The sequence below is a fragment of the Condylostylus longicornis genome, unplaced genomic scaffold, assembly GCF_029603195.1.
Source record: "Condylostylus longicornis isolate FDR11 unplaced genomic scaffold, ASM2960319v2 ptg000049l, whole genome shotgun sequence".
NCBI lineage: Eukaryota > Metazoa > Arthropoda > Insecta > Diptera > Dolichopodidae > Condylostylus > Condylostylus longicornis.
Genome location: NW_026578018.1, coordinates 5237059 through 5263791, shown reverse-complemented (window position 1 = coordinate 5263791; position 26733 = coordinate 5237059). Strand labels below are relative to the sequence as shown.

At 21.4% G+C, this 26733-nt stretch overlaps 1 protein-coding gene and 1 long non-coding RNA gene across 4 annotated transcripts in view; both read right to left on the bottom strand.

Annotated features, from left to right (window-relative positions):
• LOC129611442 (dynein light chain 1, cytoplasmic) overlaps positions 1-18236 on the bottom strand; it is an 88010-nt gene extending 69774 nt beyond the window's left edge. The window contains exons 1-2 of one of the 3 annotated variants that reach the window (XM_055524619.1): positions 17982-18235; positions 10586-10663 (exon numbers count right to left, since the gene is read on the bottom strand). In XM_055524619.1, the coding sequence (XP_055380594.1) occupies positions 10586-10644 (59 nt within the window). In that variant the 5' untranslated portion in view covers positions 10645-10663; positions 17982-18235. Of the gene's footprint in view, positions 1-7283; positions 8160-10585; positions 10664-17980 lie in introns of those variants that run through there. The other 2 variants (XM_055524621.1, XM_055524620.1) reach the window with 2 other exon arrangements.
• Positions 18237-21259: 3023 nt separating this feature from the next.
• Positions 21260-26608, bottom strand: LOC129611390 (uncharacterized). Its single transcript, XR_008697157.1, has 3 exons — positions 25839-26608; positions 24874-25278; positions 21260-21597 (listed from the first exon to the last, which is right to left on the bottom strand). It is a non-coding gene; the product is annotated as an uncharacterized LOC129611390 (long non-coding RNA).
• Between the last annotated feature and the right edge of the window lie 125 nt (positions 26609-26733).

The following is a 26733-nucleotide window of genomic DNA, read 5'->3' as shown; positions in this document are numbered from 1 at the left end:
GCGTTTTTTAAAACTTATATATTAATTTATTGAATGCAAAAAAAATATGAGTAATACTTATAACAGTTGTACTTAAATATTCAATAATCACTATAATAAATAAATTTAATTATTATTTCAAGAGAGAGAATTTTAATACTTAATTCAATTTCGATTTCTTGTATATTTCTCAGCGTTGTATAATAATTACGCTATACATTTAGTTATAAAGGTTATAACATTAGTGAATATTTGTGGACAGAAGAGGATATTTATTCAAATTATACATAAAAGTAAGCACGTAAAAATCAATTAAAAAATTTCGTTTTAAATCAATATTTTGAATTTCAATTTAATTCTAAATTTTTGTAAATTCAAAAATGAATATACTGTAACTTTAGAAATGTATCACTTTGGATATTCTAGCGTTGTACAATTAAATCGACATATGACAGATTTAGACCCAATTCAATATGTAATTTTTCATTTTAAATTACCAGTTTTCAAGAATTTTTTGACAATATAACTTAAAAATTGTGATTCATATCAAAACTTTGTTAATTCGAAGTAACAGCCCAAGATAACTCACCCAAACTAAAAGATATGAAAACATGAAATTTTGTAGATTAAGAATTTTTACTAAACGTTTAATATTATATTTAATTTTTGCCATAATTTCTTTAAAAATTAAATGCCTGTAATATTTAACACGTTTTTTATAACTCTTCTAACACATGTAATTATGTGTTAGAAGATTACTTATAACAAATTTACATAATTTTTAGCTTTTTATTGATTCCTCAACACTAATACTTTAAACTAAATTCATTGCACAAATTACAAAAAAAATATAGAGAGACTTTTTCATATACAAATCGCCCAAACAAATTAAGAAATTATTTTATTTCTTATTCTCCTCTTCTATTTTTTCCAACAAATTAAGTAGATTTTTGTTTTGTTTCATTTTATATAACAAAATACTTAAATGCCAGTATTAACAACACAATTTGCATTCAAATACAAATTACCAACAAAAATAATCGATATTTAATCAAAACTTTAATACAAGAAATATAAAAAAAAAAACAAATTAAGAAAACTATAAGAAATAAAAAAAGAACAACAACATAATCATTAATATTAATAATGAGCTCAACAAATAATTTGACCTAAAAAAATCAATTTTATTTAATCGTAAAATTGTAATACATTATGTATGTAATAAGTATTTTACATATTATTAAATAATATATTAAATGGCACCTTGATTACCTAGTCAATGAATCATTGTCAGAATATTTGATGAAATCAAATATATACATAAATTAAATGTAACAGTATAATATATGCATGTGTATTAATAATGTATATAATATATATACATATATATATATATATATATATGTATATCCATATATATATATATATATATATATGGATGTATACTGGCATATTTAATGTATCCTGGAAATTTAAAACAAAAACCTTATAATATAAAAGCATTATTCATAGAAAATATACAAGCATCCCTCGAATAGTACAGTTTATATTCATTATTAATTTTATACCATATGAGTACCAAAATTTGGAAATGGTAGAAGTACTTATAGTATTTTATACGTTATTCGCATAGTTATTACGCTAGTTATTCTTAAGAAGTAACTGAATTGTTGAGAAGAATCGTAATTGCAATAATTACGAAGGCAAAAAGAAAATGCCTTATTGGATGGCATTTCAAAATTTACTGTTATCATACAATTTTAAGGAATGTGAGAAATTTTATAATTAATAGTAAGTATATAATAAAATTTATAATTAATATGTAAGCTGAAACACCCATTAAGAGCGCTTTATTCAGAATATTATTGGTATTACTTAGCTATCTCTCAAAAAATAAGTGCATTTTGAATAATGTGATTCAAAAATCAAATTTAAACTTGAAAATTTAGCTGTCAAAGGTTTGCAAGTCCAATAAAAATTAATTGCATTAAAGGTATGAGTAAAATGGACACAGTATTTTTGCAAAAATAATTCTAATTAAGCCAGCATGAATATTGAATTTGATCACTTTTGCACTAATTTCTAATTGATTTGATGAAAACTATTGATTTTGATTTGCAATTAAATCCCTCATATTTCTCGTAGTTGCAATAAGTACAATTTAATAAAATAATTAACATTAAATAATCGTAAACGAATAATTTTTTTATGATTATAAATGTAGACCCTATAAACATTCGACATTTCTTCTATAATATAAATTCTTCATAACTATTGGAAATTTTCCAATACAAGTAAATACATTCATTTTCGTATTATTTGAAGGATTCCTGTATTAACATTTAAATTTAAATAATTGTATTGAATTTTTATTAACACATTAATGTCTAACCAATATTTATTTACTATTCCATTATAGAAACATAGAGTATTCAGAAAAAGCAAAAAATTAAAAATTAAAATCAATAATTTGCTAAAAAATATTTTAGTAACTTTTTACAATAAAATGTTGACTTATGAAAATTAAGCGTAAACTAATATTTAGTAGGTGTCTAATTCGAAAATCATTTTACTCTATTAATATTTTTTCTTTTAATTTTTCCATTATTTTTTTTTCAAAATAGTTTTATAATTAAACATAAGAATGTGTAAATTAAAAGCAAATAAAATACATAATTTAAAAGTTAAACAAGTTTTTGTAAAAAAAAAAAAAATAAGAACGAAAAATCCAAAAGAAACAACAACGAAAACATTTTTTAAATTTTGTTTGCCAATGTCATCCAAAATACAGAAAACAAAATTGAAGAAAAAAAAAAACTACAGCAGCAGAAATTCATAAAGAATTTCATAATAAAATTTTCAACATTTCTTCTAACTAGTCAATCAAGCTATTTTCGATGAGATCAGCATGAACAGTTTTGTTAAGATTAAATCAAAAATTAGGTAAGCCTATAAGAGAATAGTTACTTAATTTTAATTTATTAACAATTTGATTTCTTAAATAAAAATATTTGAGTTTATAAAATACTGCGAGTCTATGACAATGACACTAACTTTCAATATTAATTAGTTGATTGATTCAAATCTAATAATCTAATCTATAAAATTTTCAAAATTAAAATGGATCTAAATTTATTGGTCCACTTATATCCACATATCTAGCCTAACATTACAAGTAACAGGAATTCCCTAATTACTAGTTGAAATTATATTAAAATCTCGCCAAAAATCAACTGAAAAAATTGGGTAATGCTTAAATTGGATAAGAATTCTAATTTGAAAAATCAAAATCAATTTAGATTATATCAACAGTACCGAATAAACTCCAACAAATGAATCAGTTTTTCTTATTCCGCTTATTCAAAAATGTTAATTTAGTTACCTAAAATTTAAAAAGTCAAAATCTTTAAACAATTTTTTTAACCAGAAAAACAGAATTTTAAAAATAAATATTTAAAAACGTAAATATTAAATTTGAACCGATTAAATTTGATTATAAAAAAAAAATTTAATTAAAAAAAAATTTAAAATTCTTAAAATCATTAGGGTGCCATTAGATATTACAAAAAAAAATTTCAAGTTCATTTTTACAAAGAGACAATAAAGAAATTTACAGCGCATGATCAAAATTATTATATAGATTGCATTTATATTTAAAACATAATCAAAAGTTGAATGAATTTTTATTATTGGAAACTGAACTTAAAAAAATTTTCATAAATTTTTAAACTCAATAAAATTAATAAAAACAAAATCAATTGCTTAATTCAAGAATATGTTCTTCATGCTAAGCTTTATCTACCCCATTCTAATTTTAATTCAAATTAATATGAACAATTAAAATTATAATAACTAATAAATTAATATTTGATTATTGATTTTTGATATTTGATTATTTACTTAAATTATTCATCAAGTTACTGAGACCAAAATTCGGAATAAATTAAACCTAATGCATTTGCCTATACCACAAACATATTCTATTTGTTAACTCAATATTATAAAATAAGGTACCTATCTTTAAATTTCACTGCTTTTGAATTTACAATGCCCGTAATTTTAATTTCAATTCCAAAAAAAAAAATACAAATTAAAAAAACTAATTCCCCTATTAAAACAAATAAAGCCGCTCGAATTTCCAATTAGACTTTTTTTTAAAATCAACTAGCAAAACGAAAATTTCAAATATCGAGAAATAAACTGCCTTACGTCTAGTAGCTTAAAATTTGTAAACGGTTTACACTTTTACAGAAATCATTTTTAAATCAGAATTTATATTTCTTTAAGTCGCTAATCACAGTCTGCTCTTAATAATTTTAAAAAGCTAATATGGACACCTACAATGCATGTACATATAAAAATAAACTAATCATAAGACCTTGATTCTTTGTATTGCATCATATTTTGTAATTACATACATACTCAGATCATGTTTTGTAATTACATACATACATACATTAAATTATTATGAAAATGCCCCGAAAACTTGAAATTGAAATACAAACTAAATTTAAAGAAATGAAAAACAAAAAATATTTTCTCTTTTAATATTTTTTTTTGATTTCTTTCTCTTTTCTTTTTTTTTTAATTTTATCAGTCAATCACCAACAATTTATTTAATCGCACCTCTTATCAAACAAAAAAAAAATGGAAAAAAAAAATATAATAAAAAAATTTAAGCGCCAATTTTTAATATTTTTACTTTTTCTTTTCCATTTCTTTTGCATTTATTTTTATTTCTCTGATGTTTAATTTTTTACTCTTATGATTTTCATAAAAAAAAAAATTTTTTATGATTAAAGAGGGTGCACAGCACAGCCTTTTCTTTTACCAAATTTAAAAAATAAAGCTCAATAAAAAAAAATTCTCTTAAAAATGTGAAAAAAATTTTTTTTAATATAATGGCAGGTGATATACTCATATTTTATATATATTAGAATAGATGACTAGGTAGGTACTTTAATATTTAAATATTTATTGGAAATTATATCATAAAATTTTCATATATCAATCAAATGTAAGTAAGTATAACAAGTATGTCAAATATACGAGGCGTTATTATAAATATCTTCTTTTGCCTTAAATCGATACATAAGTTCTACGAATTTTTCAGGAGAACGAAATTGAAACCGATACGACTAGTATAAGCCAAACCTTAGATTATAAATCACATTTTAAAGAAATTAGTTACATTTTTTTTTAATTTCAATTAAATTTATATAAAATTATTCAGAAATAATTCAGAAACTTTTAAAAATGTTTTCATATAAACCAATTGTTCTGCAAAACCATTCTGCTTTGATAATTGAGTAAATGACATATGAATTGTGATAACACAAGAACAACGTCAACTTAATTTGAAATTTAGAAGTTAAATTTAATTAAAAGGTTTCCAAATCTCAAAAATTTTTAATACCTACTTACTTATATTATGTAGGAGTAATTTGAATAACTTTAATTCGTATTTCTTTTACATATTCTTTTATTTGTTAAACCGAAAATAAACTCAAATAAATTTGTGTGTTTTCTTTAGCACCTACATATTTAAAAAACATTTTCTAATATTCAATAATTTCCTCCAGATATTTAATTAATTTAATATTATTTATTTAAAACTATTGAAATTATTAAGTATACCTTACTTATTAGTTATACCTTACATAAAATAATATTGTAAAATAAATAACTTAGGTGTTAACCATTTATTTATTTTACATTGTTTTATAATCAATACAAATATAAAATTTTTATATAAATATCTAAAATATATCTAATATAGGTATTTATTTTATATAAGTAGGTATTTTATATTTTATTATACATATATTATGTCCTTATAAATTTATGGATACATTAAGGAAATTGGGACAAGCATGCGAAAAGGATAATTTTTCTGCATTGTAATATTTTTATTTTTATATTCTTATTACGTTTACTTTTACACTCTTTATTTAAGTGTATGTATCAACTTATACATAATCATATACCTATACATATTTTTGTAGATACATAAATACAATGTGAACTTCAAATAATATAAATTATATAGTATAACAATATATTATTATGTACAACATCAAAAATATAGAAGTAAGAGCAATATATCGCAGAATTATGTAGATACATAAATATAAGCACAAATAAATGAATTGTTTAGTAAGCGTACACAAGATTCAAATTATTTATTTCATTCAAAAAATAATTTCATTCAATTTGAAAAATTAAGAAAATTATTTTAAGAAATTTAAGAACGCAGAGTACCTATTTTTCTACCTACCTAAAATTAAAATATAACAATTAAAATTATAAAATAATTTCATGATTTTTATGCTCTTCCTACCTATTATACTTTTAGGTATACCTAAGTATTTAACGAAAAACATTTAAATTAAATGATTATTTAAATTTAAAATCAAGAAAAAATTTGAAAAATTTTCATTCTTTTTCTTTTTTTTAATTTTAAACCTCTTCCCACGTTTTTTTTTCTATTGCTTATTCTTCAACATAACCAATATAATATGTATGTAAGTATTATGTATAACCACATTTATTCTACTTATTTATGCATACGCATTTTGGAAGAGGTTAGAAAAATGTGGGCTCTTTGCATTTTATCAATATATTTTATTACTAGTTATGCAAGTAAGAGTATTACCTACCTATAGATGCACTTAAATCTATATATTTAGATTAGTATATATATATATATATATGTATACATACATACATAATCATACATACATAATAAGATAGATGGTTCTAAATCTATGCTTTATTTAAAATTTTTCTTCATATGTACCTATATCTACCTATCTTACCTACCTACTGAATAATTGGAGCCTCTTTTATATTTCACATTTTAAATTAACTAGGCAAATTATTGTATTAAAAAAGTGCATTATGCATTTAGACAGGTAAGCTTGTTTAGTTATATATGTGCACATACTTATTAATTCTATATTGTATGTACTTAGAACTATGCCTAGATTACCTATATTTCACCTACCTATCCGGGTAGATAGGTATGTATACACTAAATTTAATTCTCTTTATTTGAATCTGATTCAATTATCACAAGGTAAGTGTACAGTAACAGGCGACTCACTACAATATTATATTTCAAATATAAAAAATTTGGAAATTGGTAGGTAATAAATGCAATATACACTCATGAATGCAATTAATACAAATGTGATTTTAGGATTGAAGGAAATTAGGATGTGTTAATGAACTAAAATAAAAATAAAATTTAAATAACTATAATAAAAAAAATTATAAAAAATTTCAAAAATTTTTACACTTACTTTTTGGTATCTTAGAATATAAAAAAGAAATTAAAAATTTTGTAATATGGGTACGTAATCCTCTTGTGTATTTCCTTTACAAAGCCGGCCACAAGCCAAATCAGCTAAAATTTCTTTGGATGAATTTTTTCTTATAGAAATATTAGTCACCTATTCAAATTTTTTTTTTTTATACAATGGATGCTTCTTCAAAAAATGCCTCCTTTTTTCTTAAGTTCAGAAAAAAAAACAATTAATATTTTTTTTCTATTCAGGAATTCTTTTTATTCTTTTTTCTTCTATTTTGCTGGTCCACACACAGGAATGGATGCCGGAATATTTTATTTCAACGTGTTTCTTTTTTACATAAAATTATTTTTCCTTTTTTTGATATCAAAAAATCTTTTTAATTTAAACTTCTTGTTTTAAAGACTTTTTTTTTAAATATTTTGCCTTTTAAAATTGAAATTTTTAGAAAATGACAAAAAAAATTTTTTTCAACTCACTGGTTTACTTTGATTTTTTTTTTTAATACAAAATATTTTTGCTTTTCTTCTTTTTCTATAAGTAATTTTTTTCTTTTAATTTTTTTTTTACTTTTATATTTTTCTGATATCAAAATATACTTTTATTTTCTATACAAAATTGAAATTTTCTAATAATTTAATTAAAATTTAAATTATTTTTTGCTTTTCTTGGTTTTGTGAGCTTTCTGGATTAAAAATTATTTTCACACAAAAATTTTCCTCTTATTCTTCTCTTTTTTTTTTTTATTAAGTAAAATTCTTTTTTTTTTTTTTCCTTCGCTCCAAACAAGCAAGCAAAATAGTGTAGAGTCGGCTATTTTCTTATACAATTTGTACTAAATTGTGTGTATTCACGCCGAAATCCCAAGTATTTTGTGCAATTGTCACCTATACATTGACAATAAAATACCAAACACATTCTATGTAAAATTAAAATTAAACAATTTGATTGGCTATATCTGGTGACTTCTATCAGGCAACTTCTATCAATCATGAAAATTCGGAATTAATACCGAATAACGTTGTGTTTTGAAGGAAAAAATAAAAACAACAAATGTCAAAAATTTTTGTTGTTTATTTTAGGAATTAGGTATGCTTATTAAAAACACAAACCATTTTGTTTAAGTTTATGGAGAAAAATAAAAATAATTCGTATTTTTACATCATAAGAAATTCCTAGGAAGAATAAAATATGAAGTAGGAATTGTGAATGTTAAGGAACGTTTTATTTTGAATGGTTTATAACTTTGAATGAAACATTAATTGTGAATCATTGTGAAAAAGTGTAAATTTAAAAATATAGTTCCAATTTCAAATAATAGGGTCGCATTTTTATTAAAATGAAATTTTTAGAACGTGTTATATGAGAATCGTATCTTTTTCACAAGATACAAGAGAAATTTTTTGAGATTTCAAATTCAAATTAGTTAATAAATCGAATATTCTGGCAAATTTAAAATCGAATAAATTTATGTATATTTTACAAAACTCTCTTTCTATTTCAAAAATTTCCTTAATACCTTAACTTAAGGAACTTTTCAATAAAGTTTTCGATCCTTTTCAAAACCTTACATTTTCATATAAAAATAATGTTTTTTCTTACTGTTACTAATCTTCTCTGAAATACGGAAGAAATTTAGCAAATGAATAAACTACAAGTAATTGGCCGTGTTATTTCAACTAATTTTTCTTTTTAATTTAATCTTAGCAATTATACTAAATATACATTTATATTTAAAATCCAAATACAATCCTATAAAGAATCCTATAAGAGAAATCCAGTTCTAAATTTTAAATTACTATTTCTATAATATTTGACTCGTTTGACCTCATTTTACCTCTATTAGAACTATAAATTTTACCATAATAGAAAAACAATTGGCAATTGCTACTCTATACAAAAATTTAAAATAGAAAATTTTGTAAAGATTTTAATATTAATGATTTTGATGGCTTATATAGTTTGGCTTAATAATCGGCTTATATATCCGTTTAATAGTTCATTTTCAGGTAAATGATATAGATTGGGCAAACCTATATGTGTTTAACATAATTCCTACTATTTAAAATATCGTATAATTATACACCCATATTCTGTTAGTCGCCTATCAATTGAAGTGATATCTATTATTGAAAAATATTTTGGTTTTCATTAAAGAATTTTAACTTTTGGTATTGATTTTTCATGAGAAAAATCTGAAATCATTTGAATTTTATTCAGAAAATAAATAAGTGATGCGACTAACAGAATATCGAGTGATAATCGTTCTTAAAGTTCTCAAAAACAAAATTGTCATATAATAGAACTATTATTCATTATTCAAATTTAATTTTAATTACTATTGTGAATTTATTTAAATTTATTCGCTCAAATAATACATATACACACAACAACTTGTTGATCATACTATAACTGATAACATATAACATATTGCACCAACATTCATTCACAATAGAAAAATTAAGTTGAAAACAAAATTATTTTGGAAAATATATTTGCAAAAAATAAAAGGAAAAGAAAAAATTTAAAATATTAAATAAAAAGCTTTTCAAGCTTTTAATAGAAATTCAAATAAAACAAAATTTTAACTGAGATTTAAGAAAAAGCTTAAAATGTTTTTTAAAGCATTTTAAAAAAAAATTAGCATTCAAAAACGAATTGTCACATACACATACACATTAATGTTTATTTTAGAAATTGAAAAAGAAAGGAAAAAAAAAACTAAAAATAAAATTCAAATAAAAAATTTTTTTTCTTTGTTTTCTTTTTTATCTTATTTTCGATTCTTTTTATTTAATTAATTTTTCAAAATCAATAATTTCATGCTTAATAAATATTAATATTTAAAAAATGTAAAAAATAAAGTGTAACAAAAAATGTAAAAAATAAATCAAAAATTATAAATATTTTTTACATACTTATGAATATAATGCACATACATATATATATAAATTTTATTTACAATGCCATAAATCAAGTTGCCAGAAGCTTGAAACCTTTTTGTTTTTCAATTAATTTCACTTATATATACAAAAGCGCAAATTAGACAAAAAATTATTTAATAAATAATTTTTAAACATTTTATACATAATATTTTTAGCCTATTTTTTTAAATTAATTTTTGTACATGAATTAAAAATTTTCTTAATATAAAAATAAAAAGAATTAAAATTAAAAAAAATTTAAAATTATTTAAAAATAAATTCAAAATAAAAAAATTATGAAATGTATATAAGAGACTTAAAAAAATAAAAAAAAATAAAAATTAAATTATTTTAAAATTTCAAAAACATTACCAACAAATTTTTAGTTTAATGTTTTCTGAAAAGGTTGCTTTAACTGTCTTCTTGCTCATGTAGTCATATCACAGACCTATAAATTTATTTTTTGAAACACAAAAAATAAACACGGAAAAAAGATAAAAAAAAAGTACAAAGAAAAAAACGACCAAATATATAGGAAAAAGTATATTTTTTTTTTTATTATTGATTAAATAAAATATTTAAAAAAAAAAATTAAATAAATTAAATTCGTAATGATATTAAAAATTAAGAGAAAAAAATTAAATATTTAGAAAACATTAAAAATAAATTAAAAATAAAATAAATATTTTGTTTTTGTTTTTCCTATTTTTTTTTGTATATTTATTAAAAAAATATTATGCGTATTTTTTTTTTCAATATTTAATTACATTTTCCTCTTTGTTATATTCTACATTCTATTAAATTAAATTTTTTGTTTATTAATTATGCCAATTTTATTATTGCATATTATTAGGCGTTTTGTTTTTATTATAATTGACCTCTTTTTGAATTGTGAATGATAAATTTGAAAATTGAATAAAAATAACCAATTTGTTTAACGAAACGAATAATTTAACCTAATTTAGTGAATTTTAGTGAGTTAGTTTAAGTTAAATTATAATTTTAAAGCATCAGGGTCTAATACTGATGCTTTAAAATTATAATTTAATTATTCAACTTCACAAGGTAATAAATTTCTCTAAATGTTTTCCTACTTAAATAAAAAAAAAGTTTTAATTTTTGAGTGACCAGTTTGTCGCAATTAAAAAACTTAACTAATTTGAAGATTTAATTTTTAATAATTTTTAACTGTTATATTAATTCATTTTAGTAAATAATTATGGAATAATTATGGTATATTATCCATTAAAGAGCGTATAACATTCTAAACGTATACGTATAATATATTGTCAACTATATAATACATCAACCTATACAAAGGTATTTAAGAGAAATTAAGAGGTGTAGTTACGGACATCTATAGTTACGGTAATTTTTGCTCTTTTATAACACAATTTCCATAAAACACAGATTTCTTACTTCAGCCAGAGTAGAGTTTCAATATAATTATTTGGTAATATATTTTTGAACATTGCTTTTACTATATGCAATAAGTTCCCATAACCCATTTACTACAATACTGAAAATTTATTTACACCAGCTTTTGTCAGAAATTTAAACAAGTTAATAATTTTTCAATATATTTAATTTACTGACAAATTTTGCTATAATATGATTCATTAGACATTATTGTTGTAAAATAACAAAACTACTGATAATCATTCCATTAATTCAGAACACTTCAAAAGTTCAGAATGAGTATTAAAGTATATACCTATTTACTTCCAAATTTAACAAATAAAGAGGGAGGTACACTTGTACACAACTGCAATAAATTTGCTCGATTGAGTATTTTACATCTACTTATTTACTAAATGAGAATAGAATGTAAAGTATACAATATTATTTTACCTATTTATGTGCCTACATAAATTTTTATATTTAAATAATTCAAATTTTCTTTTTAGAAAAATACACAAATAGAATATTTATTTACACATTTTATAAAGTCTTTATTGAAAAACAATGTACATGAGATAAAAAGAATATTGCATATAAAAGAAATCCTTTTTATTATGGAAAATATTTCTTATCCAATCACAGAGTGTCTCATTCCCAAGCGAACTGCTATATACCATCGTATAAATCGTCATGAGGAGCCATAAACTTTTTATATGCAGACAATTTTCACATCTTAACAGGTTTCAAGAAAGGAAGTTTTAAATTTTTTTTTTATTTTTGAAATTTTAAGTATAACTCCGTTCCTGTATCAAGATAAACGCAAGATGAAACATGATTTGGAAAGATCAAAACAAGAGCTTTCTTATGAATGTCAAAGTTTCTCTCAATCTTTTCGAAAATAATAAGGTTTTAAATTTGGCACTATTATATATATACATATAGCATTCAAATATAGACGTAATATATAGAGGTACGTTATATTCTACAAAAATAAAGTCATGCAACACATTGTATTTGTAGGTATATATGCATGTATAAAATAAATAACTTGTATAAAATAAGATAACCTTTTTGTTAACTTTGAAATCAATTCTCCTTATCAAGTATATATAACATGAATATATGTTACATAATATATTTTCATGACGAAAGAGAAAAGAAAATAAAATTGAGAAAAATTTTGCTATCCTCTTCTCTCACAATAAAGAATAATTTAATTTAAAATGATAATTCAATTTAAAAATTTACGGCACTTGCACACTTTATAAATTTAATTTGATAAAGTAAGAAAAAGTATAAGCGCACAGTTTTAAATTGACTGAAATAAAATGTAATATAGGTATAAATGAATCTACTTTCCTTTTAACAGGGTATTCGTTTAACAAGTAACATTTAACATATTACACATTTCATTGAAAATCTATAAATTTAAGTAGTTTTTACAGAAAATTACAACATTTTTAGTAAGCCAATTAAGCATTTATTTCACTTTTAATTACAATTCGGGCAACACTTAAAGGGATTGGATTAAAGGGAAACAGTAAAGTGATTTTCCAATAGTTTGGATGTTAAAACTCTTTTACCAAATTTATTTTTGTTATGTCATCGTAGGTTATTTAATAAAGAAATCTCACCCGTACATCATTTGATTTACAAAAATATTAGCATAATCTGAAAACAACCAAACCTATACTTAAAAGAAACTGAACTTTGTTACAAATTTTATTTTTTATATAATGAAGAATTTACTTTAAAATTAAGCAGCTTAAATATAAATGAGCTTCTCATAAAGTATGGTTTTGCCAAAATAGTCTTTTTAGTATTGTGTATACTCATTATTGGCTAATTTGCCGAAATCCTCTAAATAGGTGTTCATTTCATGTTAAATTCACACTATATTGAAATCATAAAGTATAAGTCATAAAAATCATAAACGAAATAAAAAAAAAATTCAAATTCATTTTATAAGGGTTATACTGTTTATTCTCGCATATGTAATTTAATATTTGAATTATGTATGCGCACTTTTAAATTGGGTATATATTTTGAAAAAATGTATTAATAATAATTATTATTATGACATTGTTGCTGCACATTATTTTAAAATATACAAACATATTATATGTGAATTTTGTATTTAGTATTTTAAATGTGCGAGCTAAATTCTATACTCATTTAACATAATTTTGATTTTAGTATACTATATACTTAAAATAAATTCCATTTATATATATAATATGAATTTGAATTAAGATTTACATTAAAATTTAGCCTATATACGCACTTATGTAGTAAATAAATGTAAATATTTTTAATTTATATAGAATAATAATACAAGAACTAATTTAAAAATTAAATTGAGTATACTGAACAGTAACACTTCATTTAACACGAAATTCACCTTAATAGAACAAAATTTATTTAATTTAAATAGTTTAAATATAAGGTCAGGTCCTCTGTAATTAAATCTTCACATTTTGCGTATTCAACATAGGCGCACATTATATCTTTATACTATAGGGGCCTATAGAGTAAATTAGCACAAAGAAAGCAACATATTATAATTTTTTTAATCAATGATTAAACCTGCATTATTATACATATATACATATGTATGTACATGCAACAATATTCATAAATTTCTTCTCTTTTACATCAAAGTTTTTTTTTAACACCGCACTCCTTTTTTAAGGATATTAATGACTTCATCTTATTACTCGTATTCGTAATAAAATGGCATCACTTAATTTTTAAAAATTATTTCAAAATTTATAAGTACATACAATTATTATGTGTATTATATGTATATGTATATATATATATATATATGTATATACAAAATAATATATCTTTACGAACAAATTGACCTCTTGAACTTATGACCTTATACAAAAAAAACTTTTATTATTATTTACTTGTATATTATGCATATATTCACATATTATCCGTTTCATATTCATGTAATTTATACATCAACCCAAATTATATTGTGCATATCATGTATATACACAGATATAATATATATAATATACGCAATAAATGTATATATGCATGTAAATATGTAGTAAATAATTCTATTATACTTTTACTTTGTTATTTGATTTCATCACCTCTCATCATTTCTTTTTTGTTATATTTTTCATCTACATATTATTTTAATAAGTATTTACATTTTTATATATAGACTATAATGTAGTTATTCCTATTGTTTGCACAACAAAGCAAATATATATTATAAATATATGAAAAAGGATATTTTAAAATAAAAAAAAGGATTATTATTTGTACATATATATTTCACTTAGATATTTTGGCTTTTAGATATTAAAAGTGATTGTATACATAATGTAATTTTATGAATTAAATTACAGTGTGTTTTCAAATTTAATGTTCTTAATACATATGTATAATTTCGAAAGTTAAGGAGTAAATTTTCCCAAAAATATTGCATGTATAGATAATTTGAGTTTTTTTAAGAAAAAACCTAAAACAAAGAGGAAATGAACAAAAAATTACCTTTTTCCCCTTTTTCGCTTTTTTATAAAGAAATTTAATTTTATAAAAATTTACAAAATTATCCTGATATATGTTTTATATTATTATTGTTGTAATAATATAATAAAACTGTTTCGATCCGGAATATTGGGGACTGCATATTTCTGAGTAACTATGAAAGCAAAACCAAAGCGGTGAGGAGCAACAGCGGACGATTTCCATTGTAAACCCAGAACAAGAGCGGGATGGTAAAATTAATTGAAAAAGAGTATTTTTCAATTTTGCATATAATGTCACACACACATGGAAAGAGATAATGTCAAAAAAAAAAATACTAACGGTAAAATAGGAATTTAAGCTATTTCAACGTCTCTGGTAAAATTCGTTGCGGTAATTTTACTTGATTCTGATCTGTCTTATATTTCCACCTTTAAGTTGAAAACAAAACAAGAGTGATTTTCTGCGGCGAAATATCTCTTATCTGTTTCCATGGATTTGTGGATTTTAATTTTATCATCTACCGGAATAAACGTGCTTAAATATTCGTTTTATGTAGTTGACATCGTTATACTGTTAAGTTATTATAAGTATAGAGTGGTATATTTCCACAAAGAGAATACAGTATGAGAAGAGAATACAGTTTTTGCTGTCACTTTTATCACAGTATTTAAAAAATTTTCTTCACGAATTGTAAACAGCAAATGACTTCGTTCTCGTACTATTCATTTTTTTATTTTGTAGATCAAAATTGGAAAATAACCTTTTGTGATTCATATAAATTTAATATTTTCATAAAATTTACTATCATTTTATTTAGTCACTTACACATTATATAAGTAATATACATAAATAATATAATGGTATAAGTAGTATATATAAAATAAAATTTTTTTATTTCAATTGGCGCCTTTAGTACACCTATACTTTTTATTTGATATAAACAATTTTTTTTATTTTCTTTTTTTTTAATTTAAAATTTTATATATTTAGTATATAAAATATACATTATGTATACACATGTATATGAGATACAAAATTTTTTTATACATATATATTATGTATCTATTCATATTTAATCTACGCATTGTGTATAATAAATTATTATCTTTTATGTATATATGTATATATAATAAAACTAAATAAATTATGTACTGAAACTAATATTATATAATGTATACACGTACAATATGTATGTATATATGTGATATACGCAGGATTATGTATCTATTTATCATATTATGTACAATCTGTATATATTTAGAGATTGTTTGTAATATACCAAACGTATGAAATAATAGGTATATCATTTTATATACCGTGATATATCATATTATACAAATAAAATATGTAAGTGTCTATATACGTATATATATATATATATATGGTTTAATTTCGCATATCAATATTTATATAAAATATATTATGTATACAAGTATAATTACTAAGTATATATACATTATATTATGTGTGCAATTATATTATTTTATAACATTTTTAAAAAGAGGTCAAAATAATTTTTTATATAAGTATTATATATGCTATATACCATTTTAAAAATCAATCCTTTAAACAAAAAGAAATAATTATTCATTCTACATATGCAATATATATAGGTGTGTATTAATTAATTACATATATATTCCGATATATGTATATGTAAATCTACATAAATTATAAAATTTTTATATTTAAATTTTTAAAATTACATATAAAAAATACGCATAATTTTCTAACAAATTTAAATTAAAATTTTAAAATTGAAAAAACTAAATTAAATTAGAATTTTAAACAGAAAATTTAATACCAAAAATAGCTATAAAATAAGGAAGAAATCAAAAAGGATTACAATTTTTTTTTTTGTTTTTTTAATTTTTTAATAAAAGCTTTTGAATAAAAGAATAATAATAGGGTATATGTTATATAATTATATGGTAAACTTATAGGTATAGGTTAAATATGATATGTGAGGGGGGTTTAAGGGGGGGTGGAGGTCAGTTTTTCATTTTATTTTGTGAAAAAAGAGAGGATATATGTAGATGCGTCTTAACTCAATTTTTATTGAACCAATTTATATATAGTCTTAAGTAAATATAAATTTTTTTTAATATTATTTCAAGGATATTTATTATATGTATTTTTGAAACAGAAGAAGGGATTTTTCCAATTATTAGAATATTGTTTAGTATATGAGAAAACATAAAATAAATGAGATTTATTTTTCAAAATTATTAATTAAATAAAAATTTAAATAAAAATAATTAAATTAATCATTTTGTTTTGATTTTCTTTTCTAAATAAATAAATATATAAATAAATATAGGTATATATTTTTTAATTAAATATTTTCTTATTATATTAAAATTTTAATTAATGAAATTTTTTTAAAATTAATTTATAAAAACATAATAATAATAAATATAATTAATAAATATTTATAATTATAATTAATTAATTAATTAAAAGAGGAAATTTGTGATTGAATAAAATACTTAATTTTTATTTTATTATATCATGCAATATAATTATAATATTATTTGAGTATAATAAGGAATGGCCAAAAAAAAAAATTTTAAAATTCAAAAAATAAAACAGTAAGGATAAAACTAAGGAAAAAAAATAAATAAAAACAAATTTGTCTCTTACTCTTCAATTTTTAAAATTTTTTTTTTTTAATAGAAGGGCAAAAATATGTAAACAAATAATATTATACTTAAATAATAAATTTTTGTATATAAAATGATTAAATTTTATATAATAATAATAAATATAATTAAAATAAATGAAAATAATCTAAAATAAAATAAAACCGTATATAAAGAATCTAAAAATTAAAAAAAAAATATTTTAATAAAATTTTATGAATATTAATACCTTTTTTTTAATGGAAGCTAAGTTTGGCACTAAAATTCCAGCAAGAAAAGGGAAAAAATCACCAGAAGAAAAATTTTTTTTTTTTTTCTTATGTATTTTTAATAATTATATATAGGCTTTTATTTTTGGATTTTTTATTTTTTAAATTTTTTTTTGTGTGTGTGTATATTTGCTATTTATGCCCTTTGTAATTTTTTTTTCTTCTTCTTTAAATATTTTAAAAATTCGATATTTTTATATTTTAAATTTTTCTTTATTTCTCTTAATATTTCTTTATTTTCATTTAACTTCCTTCTTCTTTTTAATATACCTTAAATATGAATTGTTTTGTTTATCAATTTATTATTTATTTAAATAAAATTTACATGGAAAATATAAATTTAATATTTATTTTTTTTTTTAATATTTTTACTTTTATTTAATTTTTTTTTTTTGGAAATAAATATCACTTTTTTTTTTAATAAAAATGTTAACCTTTAACTTTTTCTTCTTTTATGATAACAGGTTTTTCTTTTAATGTTTAATATTTTCTTATTATTTTATTATGTATAGAATCATTTGACATTTAATCATTTATTATTATTATTGTTATTATTATTTCAAAAATCTTTATATTATATTGTACTAAATATTATTAGATTGACAGTTCTCCAAAATTATTTCAAGTCTCCAAAATTACCAATTACAGTTATGACTGACAGTTGTTAAAAATAAGAGTTGACTTTATGAAATTTTATAATTGCAATTAGTAGTCATAAAATGAAATTCACAATAAATTGATTATAATGAAGTAAGATTGTGAATTTAAAAATAAATACTATTTTTATACTGAAGCTATTAAAATTATAACTAAGAATAGAATACAAAAGCTTACTAAAACAAACTAACTACATGGTTTTTAACAAAATATGTGAAGTCGTTATACGAAATTCGGAGACTTTTTAAATTATACTTTAGAAATAATAAATTATGAAATGTATAAATCAATATGAAGAAAACTAATATCAATATAAAATATTGATTTTAAAACCTCGCTGCGCATTTAAAAAAATATTTTACAGAAAATCTGTTAAAAATTATTTATTGCGAGAAGTCAACAAAAGTTACAGTGCAAACGCAGCTATCAAAAAAATTCTTTTATATTTTTATGAAAAACATTCAAATGAATCATTGTGAATTGAGGAAATATTTTTTTAACTTTTATTTCGAAAACAAGTTGTTTTTTTTTTTGGAGAGTATATAAAATTACCCTTTGCAAATATAAGGAAATTTTTTTTTTGATGAGATGAAAAATTGCATATGCGCAATTTTTCTTTTTGCAGGTAAAAAGAAAAATTTAATTTATAAATATAGAAAAATCTATATATGAATTTACATATTTATTATGTGTTCATTATTTAATTTATACATACATATGCAATCATACAATCTACTATATTTATTCATTTGTGCATTTAAATTGTATTTAAAATATTTTCATGCTTCTCTTTTCGTTATCATTTTATACATTACGTTTTTTGTTTTGTTTTTGAATAAGTTTTTCTCTATTTTCAAAGGATTTGCATTTACATGCATTGAAAAAAAATTAAAAAAGAAAAACAGAATAAAGAATTATAAATTATTTTTTTTTTTTGAAAAAAATTCCCTTTTGGTTTTAAATTACATATTATGCATAAATGTACGAACATCCTATTTTTTATATTTCTATAGAATTTGTGGTTACAAAAATAATAAAAAACATGCACATAGAAATTATTTAAATACTAAGGAAATTTTTATATATAAAATTTATTGATATGCATTGATATTTTTTCAAAAAAAGAAAATAAATTCCATACTTTGAGATATGAAAATATTTTCTTTTTTTTTCCTTTTGTATAAACATTTTTATGGTTTATACTAAAAGAATGTTGCGCTCTGCAATTAAAGTCAAAAAAAATTTTGCATAATCTCGCGCGGGAATTCTATATTCCTAGCATTTTTATTTTATATTCTGTTTTGATTTTTCATTTTGGTTTTTTTTTGCAAATACTTAACATACTTTTTCTGAATTATGGAACACTGTGGGGGTAATATCAATAAATTATTTTATATTTATTATTGAATGACAATAATTATATTATATTTAAAATTATGTTTTATATTGGAAAATAATAAAATTAATTGCATTACTTTATAATAATGATAAAGTTGTAAATAATAAAATTAATTTATTATTTTAAAAAATTTAAGGAAATGAAAAATTTTAATTGTATTCTGTTTAGAATACAACAGTTTACATGTACAGATAACACGCAGAATTACGAAAAGAAATTTCTATGAATAATGTTAGGTGAAATTTATAAAGAATGTTTATATTAAAGAATTAATTTTTAAATTTCAATAATACTAGGAATATAACAAAATAAACTACTTATTCTGTACATAATTGTTGACAATATAAAAATATGTACTAAATACAGAGAAGTACATTTGTAGCGATTTTATAAGCTAACTAAAACTACATTCATACTTTTATTAAAGGATTTTATAGCCAAACATAATAACTTGATCATAATTTAAAACTTTTACAATTTAATTTTATTATTAAATACCACATATTTCTTTGTATACTTATTATGATGTATGTAGCATGAACTTTTAAATTGTATTGAAAAATTGCTTTTTGAATTACTATTTGAAACGATTTTGATAGTTGCAACTTTGAAATTATTACACAACTTACGTACATACTGTGAAAAATTACGATCCCTGATTATAAAAGTAAATTACAAGGGGCAAAGTTCAAATAATTTGAATAAAATTTACATTAAAAATTTAATTTCAAAAATAATTCCGTAAATTTTACAAAAATTTCAACCCTATGAAAGAAAAACACTACTTCGTTTAACAATTCGTACATTTTAACTATTTTAATCCTAAAAATAAATAACTTTTAATTATCCCTCGTTTTATATTCTTAGCAAAATAAAAAGCGTATCCTAAAAATATGTTATGAATATACTAAGAAAAAAAATAATTATTGCAAAAATTTATTTTTAAATTTACAATGAAAAATAAAATTGAATTTTATATTTCTGTTATTTACGAGTTTTCTGTGCAAAAACTAATTATTATTTTTATTATATAACTAGTTAAAATTAATTAGAAAATTTATTTCTTTCATTGTGAGAAATTTTTGTTTTATTTCAATATACTTTAATTCTTAATACGTGTAGGTACATATTATGTATGAATGTATGTATTATTATTTGAACTTCCTTATGATATTTTTGCCAACAACACAAACAACAACTGTGTTTTTCTTAACTTTATCTTTGTTTTATTTTGAAATCAACTATTTCTCATTAACACAACTCATTTCATATGAGCGAAATTATACAAAACATAATACATAAAATATTCATATACATATGTATGTTTGTGTATTGTGAAACTTGAAAAAATAATCAATACTTCTCTACTCTAAGCTGCAAATAATTTTATTCTAATAACAAAATTATTTGGAAACACATTACTTATTTCTTTTGATTACAATTTTTGAAGGTAAAATATGTAAGCTTCCAACTGATTAAATATAGGTATTAAAGAGGCTTTTACTGTTCATTCTGGCGCATCTAAAAAGAAAAAAACAGAGAAACATTAATAAGAAATCTTTCGAAAATATCTGTTTTTAAAAAAAAATTAAGCAAACAAAAATTCCCAATTTCAGGAGATTTTCTCGAAAAACGTTTTAGACCTAACCTAATTAATTATAAGAACAAAATAGTCAAGGGTTCCGCATTAAATATTTATATTTTTAATATTTATATATAAGAATGAAGAGTCTTGAGCCCATTTCAACTTGCTTATACGCTGAGAGCAACGATAATCTCCCTTATAATTCCTTGCTTCTTGGAATAAGTCTCTTTTTTACATTCTTATGCGACACGCCCTGTATAAATTTACTGCATTACTGCGTTTTTCCCTGCAAAGTGTATACGCACATATTAAAAATAACCTTGATTTCTCACACACTATGTTAAACTGAATGTGAAACCGCAATACCTTCACAATTTTTTTTTCCTTTTAATGATTACATTTTTTTTTATTATATTTATCATAAAAATACAATCTAAATAGACATACCATACAAACACAAATAGTTTTTATGTATAAGAAAAGATTTCATTTTAGGTCATACCTCGTTTTTACAGTCGGTTTTTTATTTACCTTTAGCTTTAGTCATAAATTTATCATGAAATATTTTTATTTTTCAACAAAAATACGAAAAAAAAATGGAAAAATACACGAGCGTCAGCATTAAATTGCTTTAAGGTGAATTTTCGAGTCGTTGTTATTCATGCATACGTGCAGATAGCGCTTTCCGCTTTTGTATAATAATAATTGTGGGGATTTTTTTTTTCTTGTTCATTTTAATTTTTATTTTCTTGTTTATTATTTTCTACAGCAATTTCAAAACGAATAAAACGAAAAGAAAAAATTATATGTACATAAAATCGAAAATCTGTTTTCAAATTTAAAAAAATAAAAAAAAAATATGTATAATAGCGAAATCAAGTTGTTGAGTATTTTTTATTTGAACAACAAAATCGAAAAATTAAATATTGCCATAGTTGATTTTAATTCAATAAGAAAGAGAGAAAAACACATTAATAATATTTGATTAAATACGACACTGATCATTTTATTAAATGATGTTTGATGGGGATGACGTAAAAAATATCTGTCTTTAGAAGAATTAAGAAAAAATATTTATAAAATATTGAGAAAATAATATTGTTAGTAAATATTTTTTCGATTTTTCTAAAAAATTTCGAATTTAAAATGTACACGTCGAAAAAAAAAAAATTTTTTTATAATTAAATAAAATTTTACTTTTAAATTTCATTTTAAAATAACTTAAAAATTTTAAAACCATTTCAGGTTCATTACATATTTTACCTTAAAATTTTTACCTTGAGTTTTATTTATTTTAAAATTTAGTACCTTTATTTACAAAAAGTAAAAAGGTATATGTAAAATACTGGTTTTTATTTTAAATGAGTATGTGTGCTCATTGTTCATTCCATATACCCAATAGAAATAAAAAGTTATTAAAATTTTTTCTTTTAAAAGTAGGTACATTAAGGTACATTTTATGTATTTGATTTTAAAATTCCATACATTTTCCTATAATACAAAGAAATTCGAGAAATTTCTATTACTTACAAAAGTATGGAACGAGACTAGGGTCGTACAAGTTTTTCGAATAACAAACATTTTTCATTAAATACTTCAACTATAAAATCTAATTATGTTTTAATTTTATAGAATATGTTTAAATACTATATTAATGCGCAAAAGGTGCCATCTTTATTTTATCTAATAAAATATCTTTAAAAAGAAAAAATAAGTTTTATCTTATCTTGAATTTTGTTATCTTAGAATATTTTTTATTATTGATTTTCATTTAATAAAATTTTAGTTTATTTTTGTAATGAAATAAATTGGAAAAATCTATATTTCTCACATTTGAGAAAAAATTTCAGACAATATTTGTTGTATAATAAAAAATTAATTGATTTTTCATTTTTTTTTAAATCAAAAACATTAAAGAAATGCAATCGTTTACAGAATTAATTTTTAAATTTTAAAAATTATCAAGCAAACCATTTATATTTGCATTTAAAAATAAACATACCTACATACATATTATGTACTCGTACCTATCATTTTAAAATACCGTTTCTTTTTATTTTTAACAGTGAATATAAAATTTAATTTTTAAATAAAACGATCAAAAAGAATGAATAAAATCGCAAAAAGTAAAATTAAAAGAAATCAAAAGAAAGAAAAATAATTTTAATAACATAACGACAACTCTTAAAAATTATAATAAAAATAAAATATAAATGCATGTATAAATGTTTGTATATTTTTATATACATTCACATTATTAATATTCTGAAATATAACGCTTATCATTTCCTGCAACCAATTTTCTCTATTTACCCACTCGAAAATATTATACGAATTTAAAATTAAACTAGGCAGTATAATTTTAGTGTTATATCTGTACCTACATACATTTATTAAATGGAAAAAAAAAATAAATAAAATAAAACTGTATAGTAGAATTTCTAGTTGCTCTCAATACAACAACAACATCAGCAACAACAACGACAGAAATAGAAAATTAACAACGACAGCCAAGACAACAACAATCTTTCAAAACTTATAAAACTAAAAATCATTTTTCTAAACATTGAATCGAACCAAAAAACCAAACTCACTTCAAAAAATTCATTTAATTTTTTCTTTCTTCTGGTCTTTTAAAAAATTTTCCTACATAAGAATTAGTAGTAGTAGAGACCTCTATAATTTATATACATCGACTACGTGCATATATATAAAATTAAGTGTATATTACGTACATATTATAAATATACAACCGTATGTGAATAGCGATGTTTGTTAAATGATAATCATACTTTTTTCTTCAGTATATACATGGGGTAAATAAAAATATTATATTAAATGTTGTTGTTTTTTCTTTTTCGAGGTTTTGTGCCTTGCTTCACTTCAAATAACACAAAATGTAAACGATTTTTTTTATTTATTCTTTTTTTTCAAATTTTTCTTTTTACAAAAACTCATATAAAAGTTTTATACAAGCAATAACGGCGACTCTGATTATATTAAAAAAGAAAAATGAACGACGACGATGACGACGACTACGACGACGATGACTATGATGGCGACGTTGTATAGCACAGGCGCAAAACAAAAAATTAAACAATATACAAATATGAGGGAAACGAAATAAAAATATCTACTATATAATAATGAAATAAAAAAAAAAAACAGAGCAAAAAAGACCCTCGCTGTTAGATATCATTTTTGCTACATACACTACTCTTCTGCTGCCTTTCTACATTTATTTTCCATCAAGTTGTATATTGAAGTTTCTCTACCATTGCTATCTACATTCTGTTTTTGCTATATGTATTGCAAGCAGTACAAGCACTTCCATTGCCGTTTTAAAAAATTTTTTTTTTCTTTACTACATAACAATCTAGAGCTCGTTAAAATTCCTCTTGCTCTCTGTCAACCTCATTTCCTTTCACGTATCGTTCGTTCTGTATTAATGATATAGAAAAAAAACCCATTTTTTTTCTTTTGCTTCTTCTTTCTGATTGTATTACAGATTTTGTTGTTATTGCCGTATATACTACAAAATTTTTGTAAAGCTGTCAGTATTCAGTATTATTTTCTATACACAGTTGAATAGTATCTTCTGAACACGAAAAAAATATCTACAAAGAAAAAAAAAAAGAGAAACAAAAAAGCATATAAAATAAAAATAAATTATATAAAATTACAGTGTTGCTTATATTTAATAAAATATGCTAAAATGAGAAGGAAAATGTTATATGAATTTAAAATGCGAATAAAAGAGATAAAGATATAGATTACTAATTCAATAAAAGACCCTCGCCTCATATTATAATCTGACGACTGACATTTATGAACGTTTGCACATACACATACATACATATTGTTTCAATATAAAAACTCATTTATTATTCGTGTTTATATGCTTCGCTCTTGTTGTATGTGTATGATTTTTGTTATACTGAAAAATTGAATTTTCTATTTTTAAAATCGAGCTATTAAGACATTCCACCCAATAAGCAAAAATAAATACATATGTAATTTTTTTTATTATTTTCAAACAGATGTTATGAAATAATAAATATAATAGAATTTTGCTTTTTTACTCTATTTCAACAATATATTTTAAATTTTTAATATAGTTTTCTAAATTAATTCATATAACATAATTTTTAAGTATATATAATATATAAGTACGTACATGCTTGATTATATAAAAAAAATATTGCATTTAGAACTTCCTTAAATTAAAACGAAATTTGTTTCTAATTTCTAGTGATCTTATTTTAAATAATATTGATTAAATGTATGTGGCCCTGAAGTCTCTTTTACAGTTTCAATCGAGTGAACCAAGTCTTAATCCAAAAAGACAATGGTTGGAGTTTACCAAAAATAATGTGAAAATCCCATTTCGATACAAATTCTTTGTGATTGCCGGTGACACTTTATTTGTAGCCTCGGATTCGGTATTAAGAGATTGCACATATTCATGTATGCAATGTGTGTCAAAGTTATTTTTCTCTACCATGGCTAGCTGATCAAAATTTCTTGCAAAGGAATTGCTTATCAAACTTTCCTGCAATCGAGTTGCTTATCAAACTTTCCTACAATGAAATTGCTGAAGTCGTTATTTATTCATTCAATTATGTTTTATTGATAACTATGATTGGACGTCAGTAGAAACGTGGTCATTACCTTTATGCGAGTTTACCAAGTATTATATCTCGAAATGTTGCAGAGCTGTTATACTGTTTTGTTTTTAACAAACTTACATTATTGTTATAGACATAGTCACTTTTATTTTTGCTATGATAACATTAGATAATTCCTCGATTTCTTTTTGAGAAGTGGCAATGCTACAATATGTTCACTCGGTAAATGTAGTTTACATATTTGGTTTTTTCTTAAAAACTGATTAAGAGAGATTCCAATCCGACCCAGTTTTTTTTTCTCGAATTATTTTTAGGCCACGAAAATATTTCATCGTGTATTGAATTTTATCTCACTTTAAATTTATAAGTAAAATAATTTGAATCCGTACACATTTTATCTATTAAGATAATTTACTATCAAAAATCTTTGTTTATTTTTTAAAC